General features: G+C 48.4%; 1 protein-coding gene across 9 annotated transcripts in view; it reads right to left on the bottom strand.

Moving 5' to 3' along the window:
• LOC140403326 (cAMP-dependent protein kinase catalytic subunit alpha-like) overlaps positions 1–25445 on the bottom strand; it is a 265539-nt gene that overhangs the window by 55219 nt on the left and 184875 nt on the right. For all 9 annotated transcript variants that reach the window (XM_072491191.1, XM_072491198.1, XM_072491193.1 and 6 more), the window contains exon 2: positions 24733–24794. In XM_072491191.1, coding sequence (XP_072347292.1) covers positions 24733–24794 — 62 coding nt within the window. The remainder of the gene's footprint in view (positions 1–24732; positions 24795–25445) is intronic.

Genomic DNA, 25445 nt, shown 5'->3' with positions numbered 1-25445 from the left:
ACCCAAGCCAGGAATCGAACCTGGGACCCTGGAGCTGTGAAGCAATTGTGCTATCCACAATGCTACCGTGCTGCATCTATTCGAGCCTTGTGAGCTTTACACTTGCATCTTTAGTCTTACACGCTTGACTAAATTAAAGTTCAATGTCATCTCTCTCTGGTTATTTCAAAGACCTCCACGATGCCTCCCCTCAGTCTCCGTCGCAAGTTTGCTCTCCCAGAGATCAGTGGGATGCACTACCCAAAAGGTTCATGGAAACAGATTCAATATTTACTTCTGAAAGGGGCTTGGGTGAATGCCTGAAAGGGGAGATTTTCAGGGCTACACGGAAAGAGGAGGGGCATCTGATTAGTTAGTTAAGCCCTTTGAAAGTGCGGGCAAAAAGCGACATGGCCTACTTCCGTGCTGATAAATGAACCTCAGCAGCCCCAAGCACGTGGCAGTGATGTGAGAGGAATGGCAAGTGTTGCCCTCTATCAGAATGTTAGTGTGTCTGTTCCCTCACCACTCTCTCAAATCAGTACCCGCATGATTCGGTCGATAGTGCCGGTCCAGTCTGGCCCGGCAGCAGCCTCGGTACGGCAGACGTCTCCCTCAGTCGCCAGCATCCTGAAGTCAGCAGCCAAGATCATCCTCAGGACCACCAAGACGAGGAATAAAAGTCTTCCGCCAGCTTTGCAGGGGCCAGTAGAGGAGATTCTTGCAGTAGTACAGTTTGTGAAGCTTTTAAGAAAAATAATATGGGTTGATCGCGGGCAAAAGCAAGGTTAACATCAGGTGCTCTCTGTGCAGCATCGATGGAGGAACGGCAATAAGAATCTTGAATAGTGTGCGCGCACTTCCAGTCCACGATTTTTGGCCATGCTTTTCCTTTAATCTACCATTTTAGATTACCATGCTCACATTTTGTTGTATTATTCACCCTGGGGTAACACGGACTGCAACAGGATGCAGGTGAATGGTAAAGCATACACCAAACTTAGGCGTTGGTTCAATACGATTTATTGAACTTCTGTAACAATGCACACAGCTGGCTGTGGGTTGACACTCTACTACTCTAAGTGTACTAACTCTAACTTACTAGACCAGGCTAGCTCTGATCCACGTGTAGAAGGTACTGACTGATATATACACCCTGTCACTACAGTTGTCACCAGTGGAAAGAGGCGGAGTGCTGATGCCTCGTGTGTTTTATAGTTGGAAGCCCCCCTCTGGTGTTCTGTCTGGTGATTGGTTGTGTTCTGTCCTGTATGTTGATTGGCTAACCTGGGTGTCTGTCACTGCCTGTTTTTACCTCATGATGTGCATGGATGCATATTATGACATCCCCCTTTTTAAAAAAAAATTGTCGGTTGCTTAGAGCATATACAACATATTTACAGATATAACTATTTACAGCAAATGGCGAGTGAATGCATATGTACATGTAAGGTGTCCAGCGTGCAGATACAGAACAATATGTACAAAGGAAATATTTGTAAGTCCAATCTCTGGGGCTGGCGTCGGATCCTTGTCGACCACCTGAGGGGTGGGGACGACGGCGCCTTGACAGGCGGGATTGCAGCCAGATTGGTGGCCTCGTGGAGCGAGGTGTCCGGAAAAGGCATACGAAAAGGCATACCACAACGTGAGATCCGGTGGTGGGCAGGCAAGTTTGCATAGTGCCCTTCTGTTGCGCCTGACAATGGAGCTATCAGCCATGTGAACCACGAACGACCTGGGAGCAGCCTGTCGAACAACAACAGCTGGAGCTGACCAGCCTCCATCAGGCAACTTGATGCGAACAGCATCTTCCGGAGAGAGCACAGGCAAATCAGTAGCATGAGCATCGTACGTCAGCTTTTGCCGGTTCCTGAGTTGCTGCACCTTTTGCAGCACTGGGAGGTGATCCAGGTCAGGTAAGTGTATGGCCGGAACAGTCATCCGCAGGTCACGATTCATAAGGAGTTGTGCCGGAGACATACCGGTGGACAGAGGGGTTGCCCTGTAGGCCAGGAGTGTAAGGTTGAAGTCAGAAGCTGAGTCCGCAGCCTTGCAGAGCAGTTGGATCACAATATGGACCCTTTCTCGACCTTCCCGTTAGATTGCGGGTAATGCGGGCTCGAGGTAATGTGCTTGAACTGATACAGCTTTGCGAAGTTGGACCACTCTTGGCTGTAGAAGCAGGGACCGTTGTCGCTCATGACAGTGAGCGGAATACCATGCCTGGCAAATGTCTCCTTGCAGGCCTTGATGACAGTCCTTGATGTGAGGTTGGACAGTTTCACCACTTCGGGGTAACTCGAGAAGTAGTCAATTATAAGCACATAGTCACGCCCACTGGCGTGACAAAGGTTGATTCCCACATTAGACCACGGAGAGGTCACAATCTCGTGTTGCTGGAGTGTTTCTTTGGGCTGAGCAGGCTGGAAACGCTGGCAAGTCGCACAATTGAGGACCATGTTGGATCTGTCCTCGTTGATGCCAGGCCAATAGACAGCCTGCCGGGCCCTGCGCCTGCATTTCTCGATACCGAGGTGTCCCTCACTAAGCTCTGGAGGCTGCGAGGAATAACGATACGATCCAGCTTGAGGAGGATCCCCATGACAATTGTTAGGTCATCCTTGACATTAAAGAACTGGGGGCATTGCCCTTTCTGCCAACCATTTGCAAGGTGATGTATGACCCGCTGCAGAAGAGGGTCCTTGGCAGTCTCTTCTCGAATGTTGACGACTCGTTCGTCTGAGGCCGTGAGGTTGCTGGCACACAGTTGCACCTGTGCCTCAATTTGGCGGATGAAGTCGACCTGTTCACAGGGCGAGGTGATGGTGCGTGACAGGGCATCCGCAATGATTAGCTCCTTGCCCGGTATGTAAACCAATTCCAAACTGCGGAGTCGAAGGAGAATGCGCTGAAGCCTGGGCGTCATGTCATTCAAGTCCTTGTGAATGATATGGACGAGCGGTCTGTGGTCAGTCTCTACTGTGAAGGGTGGTAGACCGTAGACGTAATCATGGAACTTTACAATACCGGTGAGGAGGCCCACGCACTCTTTCTCTATCTGAGCATACCTCTGCTCAGTGAGAGTCATGGCCCTGGACGCATAGGCCACTGGAGCCCAGGACGAGGAGTCATCCTTCTGGAAGAGCCCCGCACCAGTGCCGTCCTGGCTGGCGTCCGTGGAGATTTTTGTCTCCCGCTCTGGGTCAAAGAACGCTAGTACCGGAGCAGTGGTGAGCTTTGCCTTTAACTCGTGCCACTCTGCTTGATGTGTGGGTAGCCACTGAAAGACAATGGACTTCTTCACCAGATGCCTGAGAGCCGGGTTGTGTGATGCGAGGTTGGGAATGAACTTTCCCAAGACGTTAACCATACCCAGGAAGCGGAGTACCGTCTTTTTGTCTTCGGGGTCTTCATGGTGTTGATGGCCTTGACTTTGTCCGAGTCCGGTTGCACGCCCTGCTGGGATTATTGATCACCCAAAAACGTGATTGATGACATGCCAAAGGAGCATTTGGCCTTGTTCAACTTGAGGCTGTTGGCATGTATGCGTCTAAAGATTTGTTGGAGACGAGATATGTGTCCCTCTGGGGTCGTGGACCATATAATGATGTCATCAACATAAACCCGCACACCCTCAATGCCCTCCAGCACCCGTTCCATGATCCTGTGAAAGATTTCAGAGGCTGAAACAATACCAAACAGCATGCGGTTGTAACAGTACCTTCCGAAAGGTGTATTAAACGTGCAGAGCTTCCTGCTGGACTCGTCTAGTTGTATCTGCCAGAAGCCACGCGATGCATCTAGCTTCGTGAAGAATTTGGCACGTGTCTTCTCACTGGTTAGCTCCTCCCGCTTCGGGATCGGGTAGTGTTCCTGCATTATGTTTCAGTTAAGATTCTTGGGATCCATACATATGGGCAGTCCTCCAGAGGGCTTCTTCACACAGACTATCGACCTGACCCAGTCAGTCAGTTCCGTCACTTTAGAGATTATACCCTGGTCTTGGGAGTCCTGCGCCTTTAAACGGTCCTTCAGAGGAGCCGGCACCCGGCGTGGTGCATGGATCACAGGCGTTGCATCAGGCCTGAGTAAGATTTTGTAGCGGTACGGCAGCGTGCCCATCCCACTGAACACATCCGGGCATTGTGACAGGATTTCGTCAATGTCAGCCTGAAGATTCACATTGGCAGAGGACATGGCATGTACGCGCTGGACGCGATTGAGTAGCTTGCATGCATGGGCACCAAGCAGGGAAGCCTTGTCAGGCTTGACGATTTCGAATCGCAGTGTGGCTTTGATGGCCTTGTTGGAGACATGCAGGTGATAAGACCCTAACGCAGTAATGGCATTGCCAATATAATCAAGCAGTTGGCAGGCCGGCGGAAGAATTTTTGGCTGCCTTTGGATGCGAGCAAGATCTGCTTGAGATATGAGATTGAGGTCCAGCTTGAACCGGATGCTGCAATGGTTGACTTGTACGACAGCACGCCATTCGTCCGCAGAATCCACGTTGAGGAAGGGTAGGCGTGTTGCTGAATTTGAGGAGGCCTTGTCATACGTGGTAATGATGCCCACACGATATGGGGACTCCAGGCAGTCGTCCTCTGGATCCGTGGTGTCACCAGGTTCCGAATCCAGCAGCTCTTGCTGCACACTTCGAACTCGTTTGTGTTGGAACTGGGATCGCTGGCCCACGATCGGAGGTGCAGACCTGCACAAGGCTGCATAATGGCCAGGCTTCCTGCAATTTAAACATCGCCTGCCTCTTGCAGGGCATTGCTGCTTTAAGTGGGCGGTGCTGCAGTTGGGGCACGTCATGACGTTGACGTTGTAACGCTCCATGCGTCGTCGCACATGCGCAGTGCGGTCAGCCGCCACTCGCACCTGCGCAGTGTGATCTTCGGTCGCTTCGTTCTCCCATCCGTGGTGCGCATGCGTGGGATCCCGGGAAAAACGCTCGAAATGGCCGCCTTCATCGATGCTAAGGCGTCGCATTCGTGCGATAGCCTGTACGCTCTCTGCCTCGTGGGTTGGTCCTGTTCTGCTGATTTAAGGCTGGAGTAGCGACTTTTCGCCTCTTCATGCACTTTACACATCTCGATGGCTACTGGCAGGATCATGTTTTTTATTTTTAGGAGCTGCTCCCGCAGGGCGTCGGAGTGGACCACGAACACGATCTGATCCCTGATGAGGGAATCAGCGGTGTCACCGTAGTTGCAGGACTGCGTTAATATGTGGAGATGAGTTAGAAAGGATTGGAAAGGTTCATCCTTACCCTGAAGGCATCGCTGGAAGACGTAGCGCTCAAAGCTCTCGTTCGTTTCGACTTCAGTGACTGTCGAATTTGGCTAACACGATCTGGAACTTGGTTTTGTCCTTGCCGTCGGCAAAAGTGAGCGAATTGAAGATTTGGAGATGGCTTGGTCCCCCACAGTCGATAGGAGCAGCGCGATTTTTCTGGCATCGGACGCATCCTCGAGGCCCGAGGCCTCAATGTGACTGAATTCCTGCTTGAAGACCCGCCAGTTGGCGCCGAGATTTCCGAAGATCCGGAGCTGTGGAGGGGCCTCGATCGTCTCCATGCCGCTGGAAGGCACTTGCTGGTCGTCACTGAATTATTCAAGGTAAATTACTTAGATGAAGTAGACTCCTGGTATCATGTCGTGTTATTCACCCCGGGGTAACACGGACTGCAACAGGATGCAGCTGAACGGTAAAGCAGACACCAAACGTAGGCGTTGGTTCAATACGATTTATTGAACTTCTGTAACAATGCACACAGCTGGCTGTGGGTATACACTCCACTACTCTAAGTGTACTAACTCTAACTTACTAGACCAGGCTAGCTCTGATCCACGTGTAGAAGGTGCTGACTGATATATACACCCTGACTGTCACTACAATTGTCACCAGTGGAAAGAAGTGGAGTGCTGATGCCTCGTGTGTTTTATAGTTGGAAGCCCCCCTCTGGTGTTCTGTTTGGTGATTGGTTGTGTTCTGTCCTGTATGTTGATTGGCTAACCTGGGTGTCTTTCACTGCCTGTTTTTACCTCATGATGTGCATGGGTGCATATTATGACACATTTCACATTCAATTTGTTATGCAAATAGTTATAAGCCATGGCCACTAGGTGGTATTATGGGACAGATTTCTGAACTCTTTCCCCAATTCACTCACTACTATTTTTCAAGCTTTTTGCCCAGGACCCACTTTTACCAAGCTGCTGACCTTCGGGACCCATGTTGACCTTCACGACCCATGCTGGCCGACCTTCGCGACACACCATTATTGCTTACCTCTAATACGACGGGTGAGCCTGCTTGCTCCTCACGATCTCACTTGCTTTGTCATCCAATGTTACATTTCTGCTCAGGACTTCAGCTGCTGATTTAAGTTCCTGTTGCACCCTTTGAAAAATGTCAAGAGGTTTGTCCTCGAACTCGCCATGCGCAGTCTTCAAATGCCTTTGAAGCTTTGACGGTTTTAAACTTTCATTTGCCAGTGCTTCCCTGCATATAACACTCATGGGCTTTGCATCCTGATTTGCATTGGCAAAATTAACAATGCTGTACCTCAAGAAATCACCTTTTTACTGCTTTGTTCCTGATTTCAGTTTCTTCTTAATTGTTTGTTCACCAGAGACCCTGGAGCTCTGGATATAGCTCACACCAGCACTGCTTTTGCCCTGCTGTGGATTCTCCTGAGAAGCTCTCTCCAGCAGGTTTAATTGCGAGATCCTGGCCTGTTTGTGTCTCTGGCCCTCTTTTCCTTTATTACATTATCCAAATTATCCAACTTCTTTTCTTCACACAGTCCTGTTGCTTGCTTGCCGGGAGCTACAAAATTTAGGAAACTGTTTGTGATTTTAGGGTCAGAGAGCGTGGCGTTCAGTATACAGGGGTGCGAGACCTGCTCTCTGCTACCACTTCTGGCGGGAGGACGCCCATCGATTAAAAAAAAAAAAAAATCTGGTCCTGGGACAGTGCGCTGACGTCAGGAGGAGGTGGCCCGCCCCACTGGGCTCCGTGCCTGCGCACTGCTACACCCAGCTGAGGGGGCAGGCATGCGCGGGACAGCCGGCATTCTTGAAGGTCTGTCGCGGCCGGCATTTTTCAAAGCCGGTTGCGGCCGATGGGCACTTCTACCCGCGATCGGGAACGTTGCGACCGATCACTCCATGACCCTCTCCACACCCGCCCGTGACCCAACCGTGGGTCGTGACCCGGAATTTGTAAATGGCTGTCGTACACAATAATTTCACAGTCACTGACGATATGGAACACCATGGAGATTCATCAGCAGTTACAAAACTCTTCTCGTGCCCTCTTCATGCCCTCTGTGACAGGTCTATTTCTTGCTGACGTTTGCTAATAGCTTCTTTAGCTATTTTTAGTTGCCTTTTCTGTGAATTCAATCTTCTCTAATTTTTGTTTCCTTATATTTGAAACTATTCCTACTTTTTTAGGTTGCTTCTAACCCGCTTATTAACTTGCGCGCACTCCACATCCTGCTGTGCTTCTCTGACTGATTATACTTTCTATTCTTACCCTATACAATAACCTTACAATGGAATGTTTATGTCTTAAAATTAAATTCATTTTCCTTAATGCTCCCCTCATACCTTTGAAATCTGTTCTGCTAATGTCGGGATAACATAGGGGGTCCAAACGTACAACAATCCAGATGTCATGGAAGGTCAGAGAGTCGGTTCAGCGCGGAAAGAGTCTCTTCGGCCCACCGCGTCCGTGCCGGCCATCAAGCGGCTACATACTCTCGTCTCATTTTCCAGCACTTGACCCGTACGTAGCCTTGTCTTGTATGGCATTTCAAGTGCTCATGTAAATGCTTCTTAAATGCGGTGAGAGTTCCCGCCTCTAACACCCTTTCAGGCAGCGGGTTCCAGAGTCTCACCATCCTCTGGGCGAAAAGGTTTTTCCTCAAAACACCTCTAAACCTCAAATCCAAGCCCCCTGGTTATTGACCCCGCCGCTAAGTTTTAAAATCCACCTGGTGGTGGTGGGATTTGAACCCCTGTTCCCAGAAGATTAGCTTGGGCCTCTGGAGTGCTAGTCAAGTGACTATACCACACTACTCCACCATCTCACACTTCACATCAGAAAGAAATAAAAGGATTTTGTATTGATGTAAAGCCTCAGTTGTTCTGTAAGCAAAACAAGCACGACAAAGTTGCACAGAAAGCGAATCGAATAAAATGCCGATTAATCGGTTTCCGTGGTGTAGGGTGAGGGATAGACATTGGGTGGGACACCAGAGTAATTTTGAATTGTACCACGGGATCACCTGTATCCACAGGGGCATGCTTACCTGGCCTCGGTTTAATGTCTCATTCTGACCGTGCAACGCTCCCTCGGTGACATAATGATGTCTTAGCCGAAGTGCATGCGCACATTTCCTGGGGTGGCGTTTGGATCCACAGCTTGCTGACTCATGTGGCAAGAGGCGACCACTGAACCAAGCTGAAATGTCCATATTAATAACAATTCCGATCAATTGCTAATCTCAAAATCCAGCACAGCATCTGCTCAAGTAGCTTGCCTGACACTCTGTATGAATAAATAAATGTCTCAATTCATTTGTTTGTCGGTCACCTTATCTTTTGATTTTCCCAAATCCATCCTTTCAGCATCCGGGCTGTTAAATCCCAAGGTTCAGTGCATAATAATTTGGCCAACGTTCCCTATCCTGATCATATTGTGCTGTGAGTCTATTATTGTTAACAATTAATCATTGACTGACCTCAATAATATTCAACGCTATCTATATTAATATAACCATATCCCCTTCAGTTGCTATATACACCCTTTCTGTAGCGGTTCCATATCAGAACTTTACTGCTATACGTGGGAGATATTAGGAAATTAGGTCGAGAAATGAGATCGCGGATGTAGCAGGCAATTTAAGAATTAAACCAACTGAGGGAAAATACTGCTAGCATGGAGTCAGAGGGATACGTTCACACCTGGCCGAGTTACATTGTCCCAGTCAGACTTAAACTCGTTAGTGGGAATACACAGGATGCCTCCAGATCCATTGTATTTTGGGATATTCCTGTCTGACCAACTATTAGCTCATTATCGAGTCTGATGTCCTCTTTGTCCGTCAATGATAGGTTAGTTGCATATCAATAGCATGGCTCAGTTCTTTTATATAAATGGGAGTGGGCAATCAAACAGCCTAGATAACAATAATGGCTTCAAGTCTGGAAACCCCAGCAAAAAACCTTTCGTTGAGGGCTGGGTGGAGCTGAGAGAGAGAGAGAGAGAAAGAATCCTGTTTCGAACAGGAACAGGGGAAGGCTTTGGAAATCGACCGTGAGAGGTCACGAAAGTTGCCACGAAGCAGGCTTTGGAAGATTTCTGAATGAATATCCCTAACAGAAGAAAAATGCTTCATAAATGCAAGTAATGCCTTTGTCTGCCTGTGCAAGTGGCATAAGAACTGCATGTTATGTTAAAGTGCTGTTTAATGGTAACTAGTGTGCTAAGGTTAAGAAATGACATGTAATTTGTTAGTTTCAGAGTTGAAGTTTAAAAGTTTAAATATGGTTTTAATTTCTTTTAATAAAGCTTGTTTATAAAAATAACCAAGCCCTATTTCTTACATTATCACTCCTGGAACGAATCGATCTTTCCGCACCACCGCAAAACTTAAAATAGGTCTTGTTCTGGTTCAGTCTCTTAGCCACTGTTGAGAACTGACCAGGCGTCCGTAACACTACCTTGTTATATGTCTACCTTCTTCCTTCTAAGTTTCAGCTCATAATTATACACAGCTATCTATCACGTTTCTAAGATGCTAACAATATGAACATTCTCCCTAGCTGCATGTGTACTTTATGAACTAGAGCTCAAGACTATCAGAGATATCCATACATCTAAGAGCTTGAGGCAGTTGAAGCATCAAGAGGAAAGGGAATTCTAAGACTTGAAAAGGGAATGTTGACCCTTGGTCTTGGAACAACTCAACCAGTCTAAGTCGCATCTCCATTCTATCCATGGTCACCCAGTCTAAGTCACATTTCCATTCCGTCCATGGTCAACCAGTCTAAGTTGCATCTCCATTCCATCCATGGACAACCAGTCTAAGTTGCATCTCCATTCCATCCATGGTCAACAACAATTTACATAGTGGTAGCTGTGACTGAACACACTGGATATCTTGCTCCTAAAACCAGTGCCGATATCTGGTCTATCCCTACTCGAGGGAATGGAGACATGGGGGGATCACACTGGAAAAGGCGGTCCAGCAGCAAGGTACCAAGGAAGCACCCAAGCACCAGGAATGGTGCAAGGAAGGGCCGAGTGCCAGAGAACTCAGTAGTGAGGAACATGTTGGGGGAAACACCTCAGTTTTCAAAGGAGGTGGCCGTGAGAGAACCATTGAGAGGTTTATAAGATATCAAATGGAATGGGAAAGCTTCATTGTGAGCAGGGTTTCAAATCAAATAATTGCAAGACAATGGCACACAGGTACAAACTGGTGAAAGACAAGCTCGGGACTGATGTCAGGAAGTGATCTTTCACACACACAGAGCGACCAATACCAGGTAGGAAAAGGAGACGAAAGTTCTGCAGCTATTTAAGAGTGATGTGAGTGGGAGGCATTGGTTTCTGTGGAAAGATGAAGTACTGTGAACGGTTTCCCTCACCTGTACAAAAGGTGCTGTGAAAATATTGATCAGAAATTCCAGGCTTTATTCTTGGGATGATACCAGAAGCTGATGGGGTAGCAACCGCAGCATTATTTAGAACAGACATGCATTTTTCTCCTGCTCTTCTGTGAATGTAGCCAAAACCATCCCTTGGACACGTGGAGCAAAGGCATGGTGAGGGAATGAATCCTCCCACTCAAAATGTGCCAAGCCCTCTCCCATTTCTGACGTAACTGAGATTCAAAGATGGCGTCCTTCTCAGGTAAAGGTCCATGTGAGCATGGGATCTGCACACCCTTCACTATGGCGGAAAGTCAAAACAGCTATGCTTGTTAAGAACAAAAATACGATTAATGCAAGGCGATATGCTTCTCCAGGGGAAAGCTTTGGGGTAAGGGGTTGTGTGTTCCAAGGCCAGTGCTCGTGTTTGAGGCAATAATCTAGACTGATGATCCAGCTCAGTGCCGAGCGAAAGCTTCATTTGAGAAGTTGGTTTCATGGATTTGCATGAATGCTGAAGGAACCATCCCACAATGGGAGAAGGAGCAGTGGGTTGCATGCATCCTGGCAAACACTCCTGCCACAACCAAAAAGACAAACTGATGATTCATTTTTGTTGAGGTTTGTGGAATGCCATTATTGCTAAAGCAGTTGATTGTGCAAGGCACTTTAATATGTTTGAATGTAATAATATGCTAAATATAGAACATAGAACAGCACAGTACAGGCCCTTCAGCCCACAATGCTGTGCTGATCATTTATCCTAATCTAAGATCAACCTAACCTACACTCCTACAATTTACTGCTGTCCATGTGCCTGTCTAAGAGTCGCTTAAATGTCCCGAATGACTCGGACTCCACCACCTCCGCAGGCAGTGCATTCCACGCACCCACCACTCTCTGAGTAAAGAACCTACCTCTGACATCTCCCCTATACCTTCCTCCAATCACCTTAAAATTATGTTCCCTCGTCGCCCTGGGGAAAAGTCTCTGGCTATCCACTCTATCCATGCCTCTCATCACCTTGTCCACCTCTATCAAGTCACCTCTCTTCCTGCTTCGCTCCAGTGAGAAATGCCCTAGCTCCCTCAATCTTTCTTCACAAGACATGCCCTCCAGTCCAGGCAGCATCCTGGAAAATCTCCTCTGCGCTCTCTCCAAAGCATCCACATCTTTCCTATAATGAGGCGACCAGAACTGGACACAATATTCCAAGTGTGGTCTAACCAGGGTCTTATAAAGCTGCAGCAAAATCTCGTGGCTCTTAAACTCAATCCCCCTGTTAATGAAAGCCAACACACCATACGCTTTCTTAACAACCCTATCAACCTGGGTGGCAACTTTGAGGGATCTATGTACGTGGACCCCAAGATCCCTATGTTCCTCCACACTTCCAAGAATCTTGCCTTTAACCCTGTATTCAGCATTCAAATTCGACCTTCCAAAATGAATCACTTCACGTTTATCAAGGTTGAACTCCATCTGCCACTTCTCAGTCCAGCTCTGTATCCTGTCAATGTCCTGTTGTAACCTGCAACAGCCCTCAACATTATCTACAACTCCACCAACCTTTGTGTCATCAGCAAACTGACTAACCCACCCTTCCACTTCCTCATCCAAGTCATTTATAAAAACCACAAAGAGCAGAGGTCCCAGAACAGATCACTGCGAGACACCACTGGTCACCGACCTCCAGGCGGAATACTTTCCATCCACTACCACTCGCTCTCTTCTTTCGGCCAGCCAATTCTGTGTCCAGACAGCCAAATGTCCCTCTGACTTTCTGAATGAGCCTCCAATGGGGAAACTTATCAAATGCCTTACTGAAATCCATATACATCACATCCACTGCCCTACCTTCATCAATGTGGCTCGTCACATCCTCAAAGAATTCAATGAGGCTTGTGAGGGGCATGACATGCCCCTCACAAAGCCATGCTGACTATCTTTAAGCAAATTATGTTTTTCTAAATAATCACAAATCTTATCTCTCAGAATCCTTTCCAGTATTTTGCTCACCACAGACGTAAGACTGACTGGTCTGTAATTCCCAGGGATTTTCCTATTCCCTTTCTTGAAAAGGGGAACAACATTTGCCTCCCTCCAATCATCCGGTACTACTCCAGTGGAGAACGCAAAGATCATCGCCAACGGCGCAGCAATCTCCTCCCTCGCTTCCCGTAGTAACCTTGGGTATATCCCGTCTGGCCCAGGGGACTATCTATCCTGATGCTTTTCAAAATTTCCAGCACATCCTCCTTCTTAATAACAAGTTGTTCGAACCTATTAACCTGGTTCACGCTGTTCTCACGAGCAACCAGGTCCCCTCGTGAATACTGAAGCAAAATATTCATTTAGGGCCTCCCCTACCTCCTCAGACTCTCGGCACAGGTTCCCTCCACTATCCCTGATCGCCCCAATCTCACTCTGATCATCCTCTTATTTCTCATATAAGTGTAGAACGCATTGGGATTTTCCCTAATCCTTTCCACCTGGGCTTTCTCATGCCCCCTTCTAGCTCTCCGAAGTCCATTTTTGAGTTCCTTCCTGGCTACCTTGTAACCCTCTAGAGCCGTGCCAGATCCTTGCTTCCTCAACCTTACGTAAGCTTCCTTCTTCCTCTTGACTGGAAGGTCCACTTCTCTGGTCATCCAAGGCTCCTTCACCTAACCATTCCTTCCTTGTCTCAGTGGGACAAAACTATCCAGCACACGCAGCAAGTGCTCCTTAAACAACCCCCACATTACTGTTGTGCATTTCCCTGAGAACATCTGTTCCCAATTTATGCTCCTCAGCTCCTGTCTAATGGCAGTATAATTTCCCCTCCCCTAATTAAATACCTTCCCATAGGTCTGTTCCTATCACTCTCCATGACTATAGTAAAGGTCAAGAAGTTGTGGTCACTGTTACCGAAATGCTCTCCCACCGAGGCATCTGACACCTGGCCTGGTTCGTTGCCAAGCACCAAATCCAATATGGCCTCCCCCCAGTCGGCCTATCACATATTGACTCAGGAATCCTTCCTGTACACAACTGACAAAATCTGCTGCTGCTATTGGGGGGAGGGAGGGGGGGGTCTATAGAAAACTTCCAATAAAGTGACTGCTCCTTTCTTGTTTCTGACTTCCACTCATATTGACTCAGTAGACAAACCTTCCTCAACTACCTCCTTTTCTGCAGCTGTGATGCACTCCCTAATTAACAGTGCCACTCCCCCTTCTCTTTTATCTCCCTCCCTATTCTTCTTAAAACATCTAAACCCAGGAACATCTAACAACCATTCCTGCCCCTGTGAAATCAATGTCTCTGTAATGGCCACAACATCGTAATTCCAAGTACTGATCCATGATCCATCTCTCTTATTCCTGACTCTCCTTGCATTGAAACAGACACACTTTAACCCATTCCACTGAGTGCAACTTTGCCCCATCAACTGTCTATCCTTCCTCACGAACTCGCTGCAGACTTTTTCTGCCGATTCAACAACTACCCTATCCTCTGATCCGTAGCTTATGGCTGGGATTCTCCAATCCCACGCCGGGTCGGAGAATCGCCGGGGCGCGCGAATCCCGCCATGCCACTCTGACGCCAGGCTGCTGATTCTCCAGTCGGCAATTGCGCCGGCGCGGTCGCCGTTGAAAGCCCCCCCCCGGCGATTCTCCACGCTCGATGGGCCGAGTGCCCGCCAAGTCCCACCGGCGTCGTTTACACATGGCCCTACCCGGCGGGACCTCTGCCTTCTGGATGCGGGGGCCTTCCTGGTGGCAGAGCGTGGGGAGCCGACTCCGGGGGGGGGGGAGCCTCCACGATGGCCAGGTCCACGATCGGAGGCAACCGATCGGCAGGCGGGATCATTCCGGGGCGGGGCCTATGTCCCTCCGCGCCGGGCCCCTGTAGGGCTCCGCCATGTTGCCTGCGGGCCGTCGCGGAGACACCCATGGCACGCATGCGCGGACAAGCGCCGGCCGTGGCGCGCCCATCCTCGGACCCGTGCCAGCCGTGGCAGGCCGGCTTTCGGCGCCGGAGCAGCACACAGCAGTCCGGTGCCATTCTAGCCACCAGAAAGGGGTGAATGGCTGGGCCTGGGGGCCTGTTGACGCCGGCGTCGCTCGCGCCGGTTTTGGTGCTGGCGTCAACACTTGGCCGGGATTTCGGAGAATCTCGGCCATGGTTCCCATCCCCCTGCCAAACTAGTTTAAACCCTCCTGAAATAAATGCAAGTGTCACACAAAGGGGAGACTTTCCAATTGGTTAGACAATCAATGGCTGCAAAGTGGGTGTATCAAATGTGGAAAACAGGTGAACAGTTGTACCAGATTTCCAACGTTTTAGCGTCTCCAATTTGCAGCTGAATATTCCACTGGCACAAGGTTGCAAATCGTTACGTCGGGCTCCACTGGCGTAATTTAGATGTTATTTTACGCCAATGCAGCGATAAGCCTGTCGGTATATAATAGCGTCTGGCCAAATCTTGGGGCTACCATTCAGTTCCTTTCTCCTTTTTCCCATTTAGTTGGTCAGGAGCCTTTGTTCCAAGTGTTTTGGGAATGCAAATTTTAGGTACGACAATGGGTTTCCCGATGGGGATTCTCCCTCGCTGCCACTATCATACCGATCCAGCTCTGCTCAACTACCTCAACAAACTGGTTTTCCCGTCACTCCCCCCACCCCCCCCCCCTTCTGCTTTCCCCGATCTGTCCTTTCTACATCCGGAATGTTAAATCCCAATGGTTAGGGTGCAGCGACATTCTGCAGCCTGGGTGGAGCATCCCAACCCCGATGGCTGACGCCTGCAGCTACCAATGACTAATCTCTGGTGAACTGACAAAACCTGCCGCTTACTATGTTAGTTAAGCCAACCCTGCAAAATCAGATGGATGAGCAGATTAACAGTCGGCAGATGGCAACTCGCCACCTGACTTAACGCTGGAAGAGAAAAGTTTACACCCAAATCTCATGTTGCCACTGAGCCCCCGGGGCAGTCGCCCTCCCAACCTGACTGTCTGAGTGTTTTCTTTTTGCGCCCTGTTGCTTCAAAGCCACAATGATCTGTGCACTTCCTTTCCAGATGGTGGGGGAGGAATTCGAACATATTTGATCTTTCCTACTTCAAATAAACTTCCTCCTGGCCGATCAACCCACCCGGATCACAAACAATTCTGTGGCCGATTTGCTCAACGCAATCTCTATTCATAGCAACTCCCAGCTTGATAAACAAAAACACGCCGACAATCACAGCAACCTTTCACTTAAATACCAAGACAATAAGTGTACAAATGTTTATCTCTCTGCCCAACCGGCAAGAATGGGGCTTGGTGTCCATCAGTTTCTTTGTTCTTCTACAGAAAGATTAAATAATAAATCACGCCCATTACTGCCTCAATGCTCTGCACTTTCACCCAATTTTTTTATCCCTCATTCCATGTGTCAATGGAAACCGACCAACACTTCAAGCAAATGAATGCTTTTTTGTTTGCTATCAGCATTTTAAGATTTGCTGTTCAAGGAGTGGAATGCGCTTTAGTGGTTACCTCCTATTTACTAAGCAATTTGACTGCTTCACGCTCCTCACATTAGGTCACTGACACACAGCACACTTCCAATGCCATGCTGCACATTGCTACTGACTGCTAGGCACTTCCAATCCACGTCTATGGCTGTCCGTGGTTATTGATTACTTGCAGTGCGGAATCTGAAGTGTGGACTTTGATGTTTACTGGAGCCTTGTTGCAGTGGTAGCACTGCACGTTTACTGAGGCACATGGCTGGTCGGTAAATACGCAGTGTGGTTTACTGAAACAGAGAGATTGAGGAAGCAAACACTGAAAGATCGGGCAGGAGGAGCTCATGCTGGCCAGAAAATTGGGCAGGCTCCCCTACAATAACACACTCCTAATAATTATAATAATCTTTATTATTGTCACAAGCAGGCTTACATTAACACTGCAATGAAGTTACGGTGAAAAGCCCCTAGTCGCCAGATTCCGGCGCCTGTTCGGGTACACAGAGGGAGAATTCAGAATGTCCAAATTACCTAACAGCACGTCTTTCGGGACTTGTGGGAAGAAACCGGAGCGCCCGGAGGAAACCCACGCAGACACGGGGAGAACGTGCAGATTCCGTACAGACAGTGACCCAAGCTGGGAATCGAACCTGGGACCCTGGAGCTGTGATGCAACAGAGCTAACCACTGTGCTACTGTGGCTTTAAAGTCTCCCATGCAGAGTATATTCTTCCCATCCTTCCAACGCTACAAACTGACTTGGCCTTCCCAGTTCACCACCGCTGCACACTATTCCCACAACCTTGCCACCCTCAGTGCTTCTTCCAAGTGGTGTTCAACTGGAGGAGCATTGATTGATCAGCTGAGGAAGGGCAGTAGGTGGTAATCAACAAGAGGTTCCCTTGACCATATTTGACCAGATGCCATGAGACTTTGTGATGTCAAAAGTCAATGTTAAGACTCCCAGGACAACTCCCTCCCAACTAGATACCACACTGTCACCACCTCTGGCAGCTCTGTTTTGTCAGTGAGGCACAACATACCCAGGGACGGTGATGGGGGGAGTCTGGAACATAATCATAAGGGGAGATGGTGACGAGGTGGTAGTGTCACTGAACTAGTGCTTCAGAGGGGGCAGGCTAATGCTTTGGGAACATTTTATCAAATCCCACCACAGCAGCTGGTGGAATTTAAATTCTGCCAATAAAATCTGGAATTGAAAACGAGTCTCAGCAAGGGTAACCATGAAACTATCAATTTGTCGTAAAAACCCATCTGGTTCATTAATGTCCTTTAGGGAAGGAAATCTGCCATCCTTACCTGGTCTGGCCTACCTCTGACTCCAGATCCATAGCAACGTGGTTGACTCTTAACTGCCCCCGTAAATGACCTAGCAATCCACTCAGTGCAAGGGCAATAAGCACGGCCATGCCAGTGATGCCACATCCCATAGAATGTAAGGATAAGGGGGATAAAAGTATTCTACATCCTCAGGTCTGAGGTGCAACAAGATCTGTGTGATAATATCTGCGGAACTATTCGCTTACTGCTTTACCAGTCTTGTTCTCCCCGCTCAAAAACCTTTCCTCCCCACCGCAACAACCATCATCCACATCGTAAAATATCAGCAGGTCTCTTGAAGTTGCTCCGTAAGTAAGGTGGAGTCTTCTTGTGTTAGCCAGTGGCTAATCTGGGTTGCCCCTGCTAGGTCTACTGTCCAAGTGGTCCCGATGGAAATCTGGGCAGTGGCTGTAATTTCTGCTTGCAATTTCCGCAGATCCAGTAAACACGTGTTTGGGGAACAAAGTGCGACATCCAGGCTGTATGTAACGAACGCACGTTATTTTTGAATTTCCAGATACACTGATGAATCGCCTGCAGCATCTCTAAGAGTTAACACGCTCTTTTATACATCAATATATACAATATATTTCTCCAGCTCTGCAGCACTGAAAACTGTATTTGCTGTAAAGTAAACACTGGGTGAACTCGTGGTTTAATTTCCTTTCAGACTACAGTTCACAACTTGCACTTTTCTCATTTAAGGTCTGATTGGTCACTCGAGGCTGCAGACATTAAGGCTCCATTTTTTGACTACAGTGTTTCTCTACACATTCTAGATAACCACCTTGTCTGACCTTGGGAAACAGAAATTTGAACTGTGGCATGTGACGTGTAAAGGGTAGGAACTGTGCTCAGTGTATTTTCTTACTACATTAGATAGCAAAAACCACATTTAATCAAAATTGTCCATCTTCCACACTAGATTTGTAGTATTTGTTTGAAGTGCAATGACGATATTTGCTGATTCTTCTCAAAACTCGCCCTCCTTACTTAAGCAAATTTTCCAAATCCATGGCCTCTAGCACCAGACACATGGGAACATGGCCACCCACAAGTTTCCCTCCAAGTCACTCGCCATCCTCCCTTGGGACTATACCGTCGTTGCTCGCCTGTCGCTGGGTCAAAATCCTGGCGCTTCCTCCCTAACAGCACTGTGGGTGTACCTACACCACCTGGGCTGCAGCGGCTGAAGGTGATGGCTCACCACCATCTTCTCAAGAGCAATCAGGAATGGGCAACAAATGCTGGCCTGGACGGTGACACCCACATCCCACGCAGGAATAAAACCAAAAAGTATAATCTTCTCCCCTTATCCTTGAAGGGATTTGTGGTTATTCATAGTTTATCATAGAATTTACAGTGCAGAAGGAGGCCATTCGGCCCATCGAGTCTGCACCGGCTCTTGGAAAGAGCATCCTACCCAAGGTCCACACCTCCACCCTATCCCCATAACCCAGTAACCCCACCCAACACTTAAGGGCAATTTTTGGACACTAAGGGCAATTTTAGCATGGCCAATCCACCTAACCTGCACATCTTTGGACTGTGGGAGGAAACCGGAACACCCGGAGGAAACCCACGCACACACGGGGAGGATGTGCAGACTCCGCACAGACAGTGACCCAAGCCGGGAATCGAATCTGGGACCCTGGAGCTGTGAAGCAATTGTGCTATCCACAATGCTACCGTGCTTATTAATGAGGACGTTGTTAGCGTAGGACTGCTCAGGGAGCTTTTGCCACAGTGAAATCTCTAATGAGCAGCATTTGACTGGGACCTGTCCGACTGACTTAAAGCGTGGTTCCATCGGTGTTCATCTGAAAAACGCAGCATTGTTTTTAAACTGTACACTGACAACATCCAGCTCGACCATTAACACATCTCTCTTGATTTCACTGTGTCAAAGTATCGCAACTTTTGTCCAAAGGTTAATACTGGATGATGAGAAATTTTCATTCATTAAACTATGTGAAGACTTGAAACCGTCTTCGGTTCCATCCACAGATCTTTTTCCTGATCTACTGATTCCATCCCACTGCCCGGCAACTGTCTGAGGCCAAACCTTGGGGTTATACTTGACCATGAAATTAGCGTCCAACCGCATCTGAAACCCTTATCTATCCCTTTGTCACCCCCAGGCTTGACTGCTCCAAAGCATTACAGGCCAATCTCCCACATGCTATCCCCTGGAGACTTGAGGTCATCCAAGACTCTGCTGTCCATAACCTTCAGCGCCGGTGTTGCTGACTGGATGTTGGTTCCTAGTCAAGCAACACCTCAAGTTTAAAATTCTCATCCTCCCCCCCCCCCCCCCCCCCCCCACCAAGTCCTTCCCTGGCCTCGCCCCTCCCCTAGCTCTGTAATTCCCTTCCTCTAAGATATCGGCGCTCATCTTACTCTGGACTCTTGAGCATTCCCAATTTCAATCACTTCACTCTTTGATGCCTTCAGTTGCCTGGGCCCCCAATCTGTGGAATTCCTCCTCCAAACCTCTCCCCCATTCCTTTCCTCCTTTAAGATGCTCCTTAAAACCTGCTTCTTTAGAGCAGCACAGTGGCGCCATGGTTAGCGCTGTTGCCTCACGGCGCCGAGGACCCGGGTTCGCTCTCGGCCCGGGTCACTGTCCATGTGGAGTTGTTGTTTTTTTCTTAAATATTTCTTTATTCTCCTCCTTTTTCACATTTTCTCCCAAATTTACACCCACCAACAATAAACAATAATCAGTAACAAATATGTCAACCCCCATATCAATAACAACGATCCCATCCTCCCACCAAACCCCAAACATTAGCCCGCATGTTCACATAAACAAATGACAAAAAGGAATCAGGAATCACCCATAGTCACCATTAACACACACCGCCCCCCTCCCCCCAACCCTCCCACCTACACCCCCCCCCAACTAATGTTCGATGTTATCCAGTTCTTGAAAGTGCATGATGAATAATTCCCACGAATTGTAGAACCCCTCCATCCTTCGCTTCAGTTCAAACTTAACCTTCTCAAGAGTCAAGAATTCCAACAGGTCCCCCCCCACACGCCAGGGCACAGGGTGGAGAGGCTGCTCTCCATCCCATCAGGATCCGGCTTCGGGCGATTAATGAGGCGAAGGCTACAACATCTGCCTCCGCACCCGTTTCCAAGCCTGGCTGGTCCGACACCCCGAATATGGCCACCCAGGGGCACGGCTCCAGTTTCATGTGCACCACTTTAGAAATTACCCTAAAAACCTCCTTCCAGTAATCCTCTAGCTTTGGACAGGACCAAAACATATGAACTTGATTAGCGCACCCCCCCCCCCCCACACCCCCCCCCCCGCAATGTTCACACACATCTTCTGCTCCTTCAAAGAATCGGTTCATCCTTGCCCTCATGAGGTGTGCTCTGTATACCACCTTCAGCTGTATCAGCCCCAACCTTGCACACGAGGTGGAGGCATTCAGTCTCCGGAGCACCTCACACCAGAACCCCTCCTCCATATCCTCTCCCAACTCTTCCTCCCACTTTGCTTTGATCCCTTCCAGTGGTGCCTTCTCCTCTTCCAAAATAGCTCTATAAACCACTGACACTACGGAATGGCAGCCTCCCCACCCCTGCCCCAGACACCAAAAAATATTCACTCTTGTCGAGATTTAGTTTGTACTCCGAGAAAGACCCAAATACTCGAAGCAGCTCCAATATTCCCCCTATCGACACACTCTATTCCAACATGTATAACAGCAAGTCATCGGCATATAAGGACACCCTATGCTCTATCTCCCCCCGCACTATTCCTTTCCATACCCCCGAACTTCTTAATGCGATGGCCAATGGCTCAATCGCGAGTGCAAACAGCAGGGGGGGACATAGGATATCCCTGCCTAGTCCCACGGTGGAGAGAAAAGTATCTCGAGCCGATGTTGTTTGTGCAGACACTCGCCCTCGGCTCCTTATATAATAGCTTTACCCAGTTCACAAATTTTGGTCCAATCCCAAACAGCTCCAGAACTGCCATCAAGTACTCCCATTCTACCCGGTCAAACACCTTCTCAGCGTCCAATGCCACAACCACCTCTGTTTCCTTCCCCTCTGCCGGTGCCATAACGACGTTCAATAACATTCTAATGTTTGAAAAGAGCTGCCTCCCTTTCACGAACCCCATCTGATCTTCACCTATCACCTCGGGAGGCACTCCTCCAACCTACCCGCCAGTACCTTCGCCAATACTTTTGCGCCCACATTCAGAAGTGATATGGGCCTATACGACCCACACTCCGTCGGATCCTTATCTTTTTTTAGCAACAGGGAAATCGATGCCTGCCCCAAAGTTTGTGACAACACCCCCTTCCCTATCGCCTCTTCAAACATCCCCACCATCAGGGGTGCCAGCTTATCCTTGAATTTTTTATAATATTCCACCGGAAACCCATCCGGCCCTGCCACCTTCCCCGACTGCATCCTCCCAATCGCATCCTTTATCTCCTGCTCCACTATCGCTCCTTCTAATGTAGCCCTGTCCCCCTCCCCTAGAATGGGTACTCCAACCCATCTAGAAATTCCTGCATCTCACGGTCTCCCCTAGGTGGCTCTGACCTGTACAAACTCTCATAAAGTTCCTCAAAAGCCTTGTTAATCAGATCCGGAGCCACCACCAACTTCCCTGCCCTATCCCTCACCTGCACAATTTCCCTTGCTGCTGCTTCCCTCCAGAGCTGACCTGCTAACATACCTCATCTCCATGTTCGTAAACTGCACCCCTTGCTCGTCTCAGTTGGCGCACCGCCTTCCTGGTAGATAGTCGGTCAAAGCTTGCCTGTAGTTCCTTCCTCTTTTCCAGCTTTGCTGGGTCTCCATCCTCTGCATAACTCCTATCTACCTCCAACATCTCATCTATTGCCCTCTGCCGCTACTGTCCGTGTGAAGTTTGCACATTCTCCCAGTGCCTGCGTGGGCCTCAGCCCCACAACCCAAAGATGTGCAGGGTAGGTGGACTGGCCACGCTAAATTGCCCCTTAATTGGAATTATTAATATATTTAAATCATAAAAACAGCTTCGTTGACCAATTGTTTGTCCTAATATCACCTTAAATGGCACAAGAACACAAGAAACATGAGTAGATTGGATGGCCCATCGAGCCTGCTCCACCATTCAATACGATTAATGCTATTCTTGGGCTTAAACTCCATTTTTCCACTTGCTCCCAAAATTCCTTAATTCCCCGAGACACCAACAATCTGTGTGTCCCAGACTTAAATATATTAAACAAAGGAGCATCCGCAACCCACTGGGGTGGAGAATTCCAAAGATTCAGAATCCTTTAAGAGAAGTAATTTCTCCTCACCTCAGTCCTAAATGATGCCCCCTTATCCTGAAACTGTGTCCCGCCTTCTAGATTTTCAGTGGAAACAATGCCTCAGCGTCTAGCTCATCAAGCCCCTTCAGAATCTTGTCGGTTTTATCGAGATCGTCTGTTATCTTCTAAACTGCAGAGGATATACTCAGCCTCTCATCATAGGATAACCCTGTTATCCCAGGGATCAATTTAGTGATCCTCCACTGTGTCACCTCCAGTGCAAGTATATCCTTCCTTAAAACGTGGCGATCAAAACTGCACAAAGTACTCCAGGTATGGCACGGAGAGGCACGGTTAGGACACTTTATGTTAAAAGGTGCTACATAAATGCAAGTTGTTCTCCTGACTTGGGTGTGAAAAAGAAAATGGGGAATGATTTGATTGGTGAATGGGAAAATAATTAGGACATTTGATTGTTTAGTCTTCCCAATTGTAACTTGTTCTTTACTGGCATTCCTTTGATATTTGATTAATAAAGAGAGGTGGTTATGTGATACAGTCATGATTTAATGCATTTTGGAAAAGTGACAAGTTGTAGTTATTAGTCACTTTCAGCGTGACAGATATACTATAGCCAGGAGCCCTGGAACTACGGACCATCTTCAAAACACAAGTAACAATAATAATAATCGCTTATTGTCACAAGTAGGCTTCAATTGAAGTTACTGTGAAAAAGCCCCTAGTCGCCACATTCCGGCGCCTGTTCAGGGAGGCCGATATGGGAATTGAACCCGCGCTGCTGGCCTTGTTCTGCATTACAAGCCAGCTATTTAGCCCACTGTGCTAAACCAGTCCCACCATGGTTTAATCTGGATAAGAGGGGCGGGGGGTGAAATTCAGGATGAAACAAGTTTGTGCCCCTTTCCAGAGACTGGGAGGTGTTTTTTTCCCCAAAAAAAGATCGCAAATAGGGGTTAGACTGATGGCACGTCGAGCTCCTCAGGGAATCCTGTCAAGATCCCAATGCGATGTCCAAAGAAGGGAAACTCTCCTGGTTTCCCGGCCAATATTAAAACAACAACCAACACCACCACAAAAAAAAAGCAGATCCAGTCATGTCTATCATTGTTGTGTGTGAACTGCTCGCCGAGTTTCCTGACATTACCACAGTGACTGCACTGCCTGGGTGGGTCAATGTAAGTGCAAATGTCCTTTAACTGCTGCAAAAAGCGCCCACTGACACATCCTAACAGCAATCCATCTCAAAGATTCGACTGTCTTTGTGGGAACAGCAAAATGTTCCAGGAGTAGCAAGCACTTTGATTTTTTTTTCCCCCCTCCCCTTTGGGCACTTAAGCCAAACCGGCCTGTGTTCTTCCCTGGTAGAGGGACATAGCACCACTCCAAGGTCCCGGCATCCCACAAGGCAAGTGTCTTAGCATTAAAGATTCTCCCCTATTGTGCAAACGGCCCTGTCCCAGGGACATGTCGTCAGTCTGGCCATGTAGGGGAGGTGGGGGGGGGGGGGGGGGGGGGGGGGGGATGTAGGAGGGGGGGGGGGGGGGTGGAGGAAGGTCCACCCTGGTGCACTTCGAGCAGCAGAGCAGGGGTGCAAAGGACCTCCAGGCCGACATCTTTAAAAAGCATACAAATTACACAGAAATGCTGCTGTCTTTCTGCGATACACATTCTCGAGGGCAATATCCCTTAAAATACTGCCAGGAGAGGCTGATAGTAGCACAGGCCAATAAGCAGTTATAGCAAGCGAGAAATCGGGTGAGATGCCACATACAGCAAGTAAACACATTGCCACAGCTCCCCTAATCTATGCTGCACCACTACGGAAAACATTTGACTCCAATTTAATTTGGCTACTGAGCAGCAGTGAATGGCTGGGTTACTGCGGAGCATGTGGCCTACCTACCTCGGGCTCTCTTGACAGACATCTGTGACCTACCTGTGGTGGGGACTCCCATTTCTCTAAGAACTCCTCTCTCGCTTTCTCTAAGAAATCTTTCACTGCAATAAAAGAACAGAAATATTTTACTTCCAACATTTGGACAACTATCTCAATTCACAAAGCCCTCGGGGCCCAGCAATCTTTAGTGCGGGTTCTAAATCAGTCAAAATGAAATGACTTGAGGAATGGCTGGCTGTTTGTTGCATTTTAAAACTGACAAATAGTCTCAGCCCTTAACGTCACCATGCGTCTCGGGCCAAGAAGAATGACACAAAACACCAAATGCAGATTGCTTTGCTGTTAAGCCAAGATTGTCATAGTTACAGAGACCAACAAAGTGCTAGATTATGGTGATGTTTCAGTGGGTTGGTGTGACTGACTGATAATAACAATTTCCAATGTGTGTTGGGCCAAGGAATTAAAGCAGAAGCTTAGAGGTTGAAATCATCCTGTCCTTTATGCCACGCTGTAACGCAGAGCAGCATGCGAACCTGGAGATCTGCAGAATACTCAACCAATTCCATTGGCAAACCAGAGTTAGAACCCCATTTCAGGGCAAGCTGCTCTTGCCGCACTCCATAGTGAACTGCAGCTCATGCACAGTCATAGGGAAGGCGACACGGGCAGCACGGTGGCGCAGTGGGTTAGCCCTGCTGTCTCACGGCGCCGAGGTCCCAGGTTCGATCCGGCTCTGGGTCACTGTCCGTGTG

Source organism: Scyliorhinus torazame, chromosome 27 (genome assembly GCF_047496885.1).
Source record: "Scyliorhinus torazame isolate Kashiwa2021f chromosome 27, sScyTor2.1, whole genome shotgun sequence".
NCBI classification, from domain to species: Eukaryota; Metazoa; Chordata; class Chondrichthyes; order Carcharhiniformes; family Scyliorhinidae; genus Scyliorhinus; species Scyliorhinus torazame.
The sequence above is the reverse complement of the archived record's forward strand: the minus strand, read 5'-3'. Positions and strand labels throughout refer to the sequence as shown.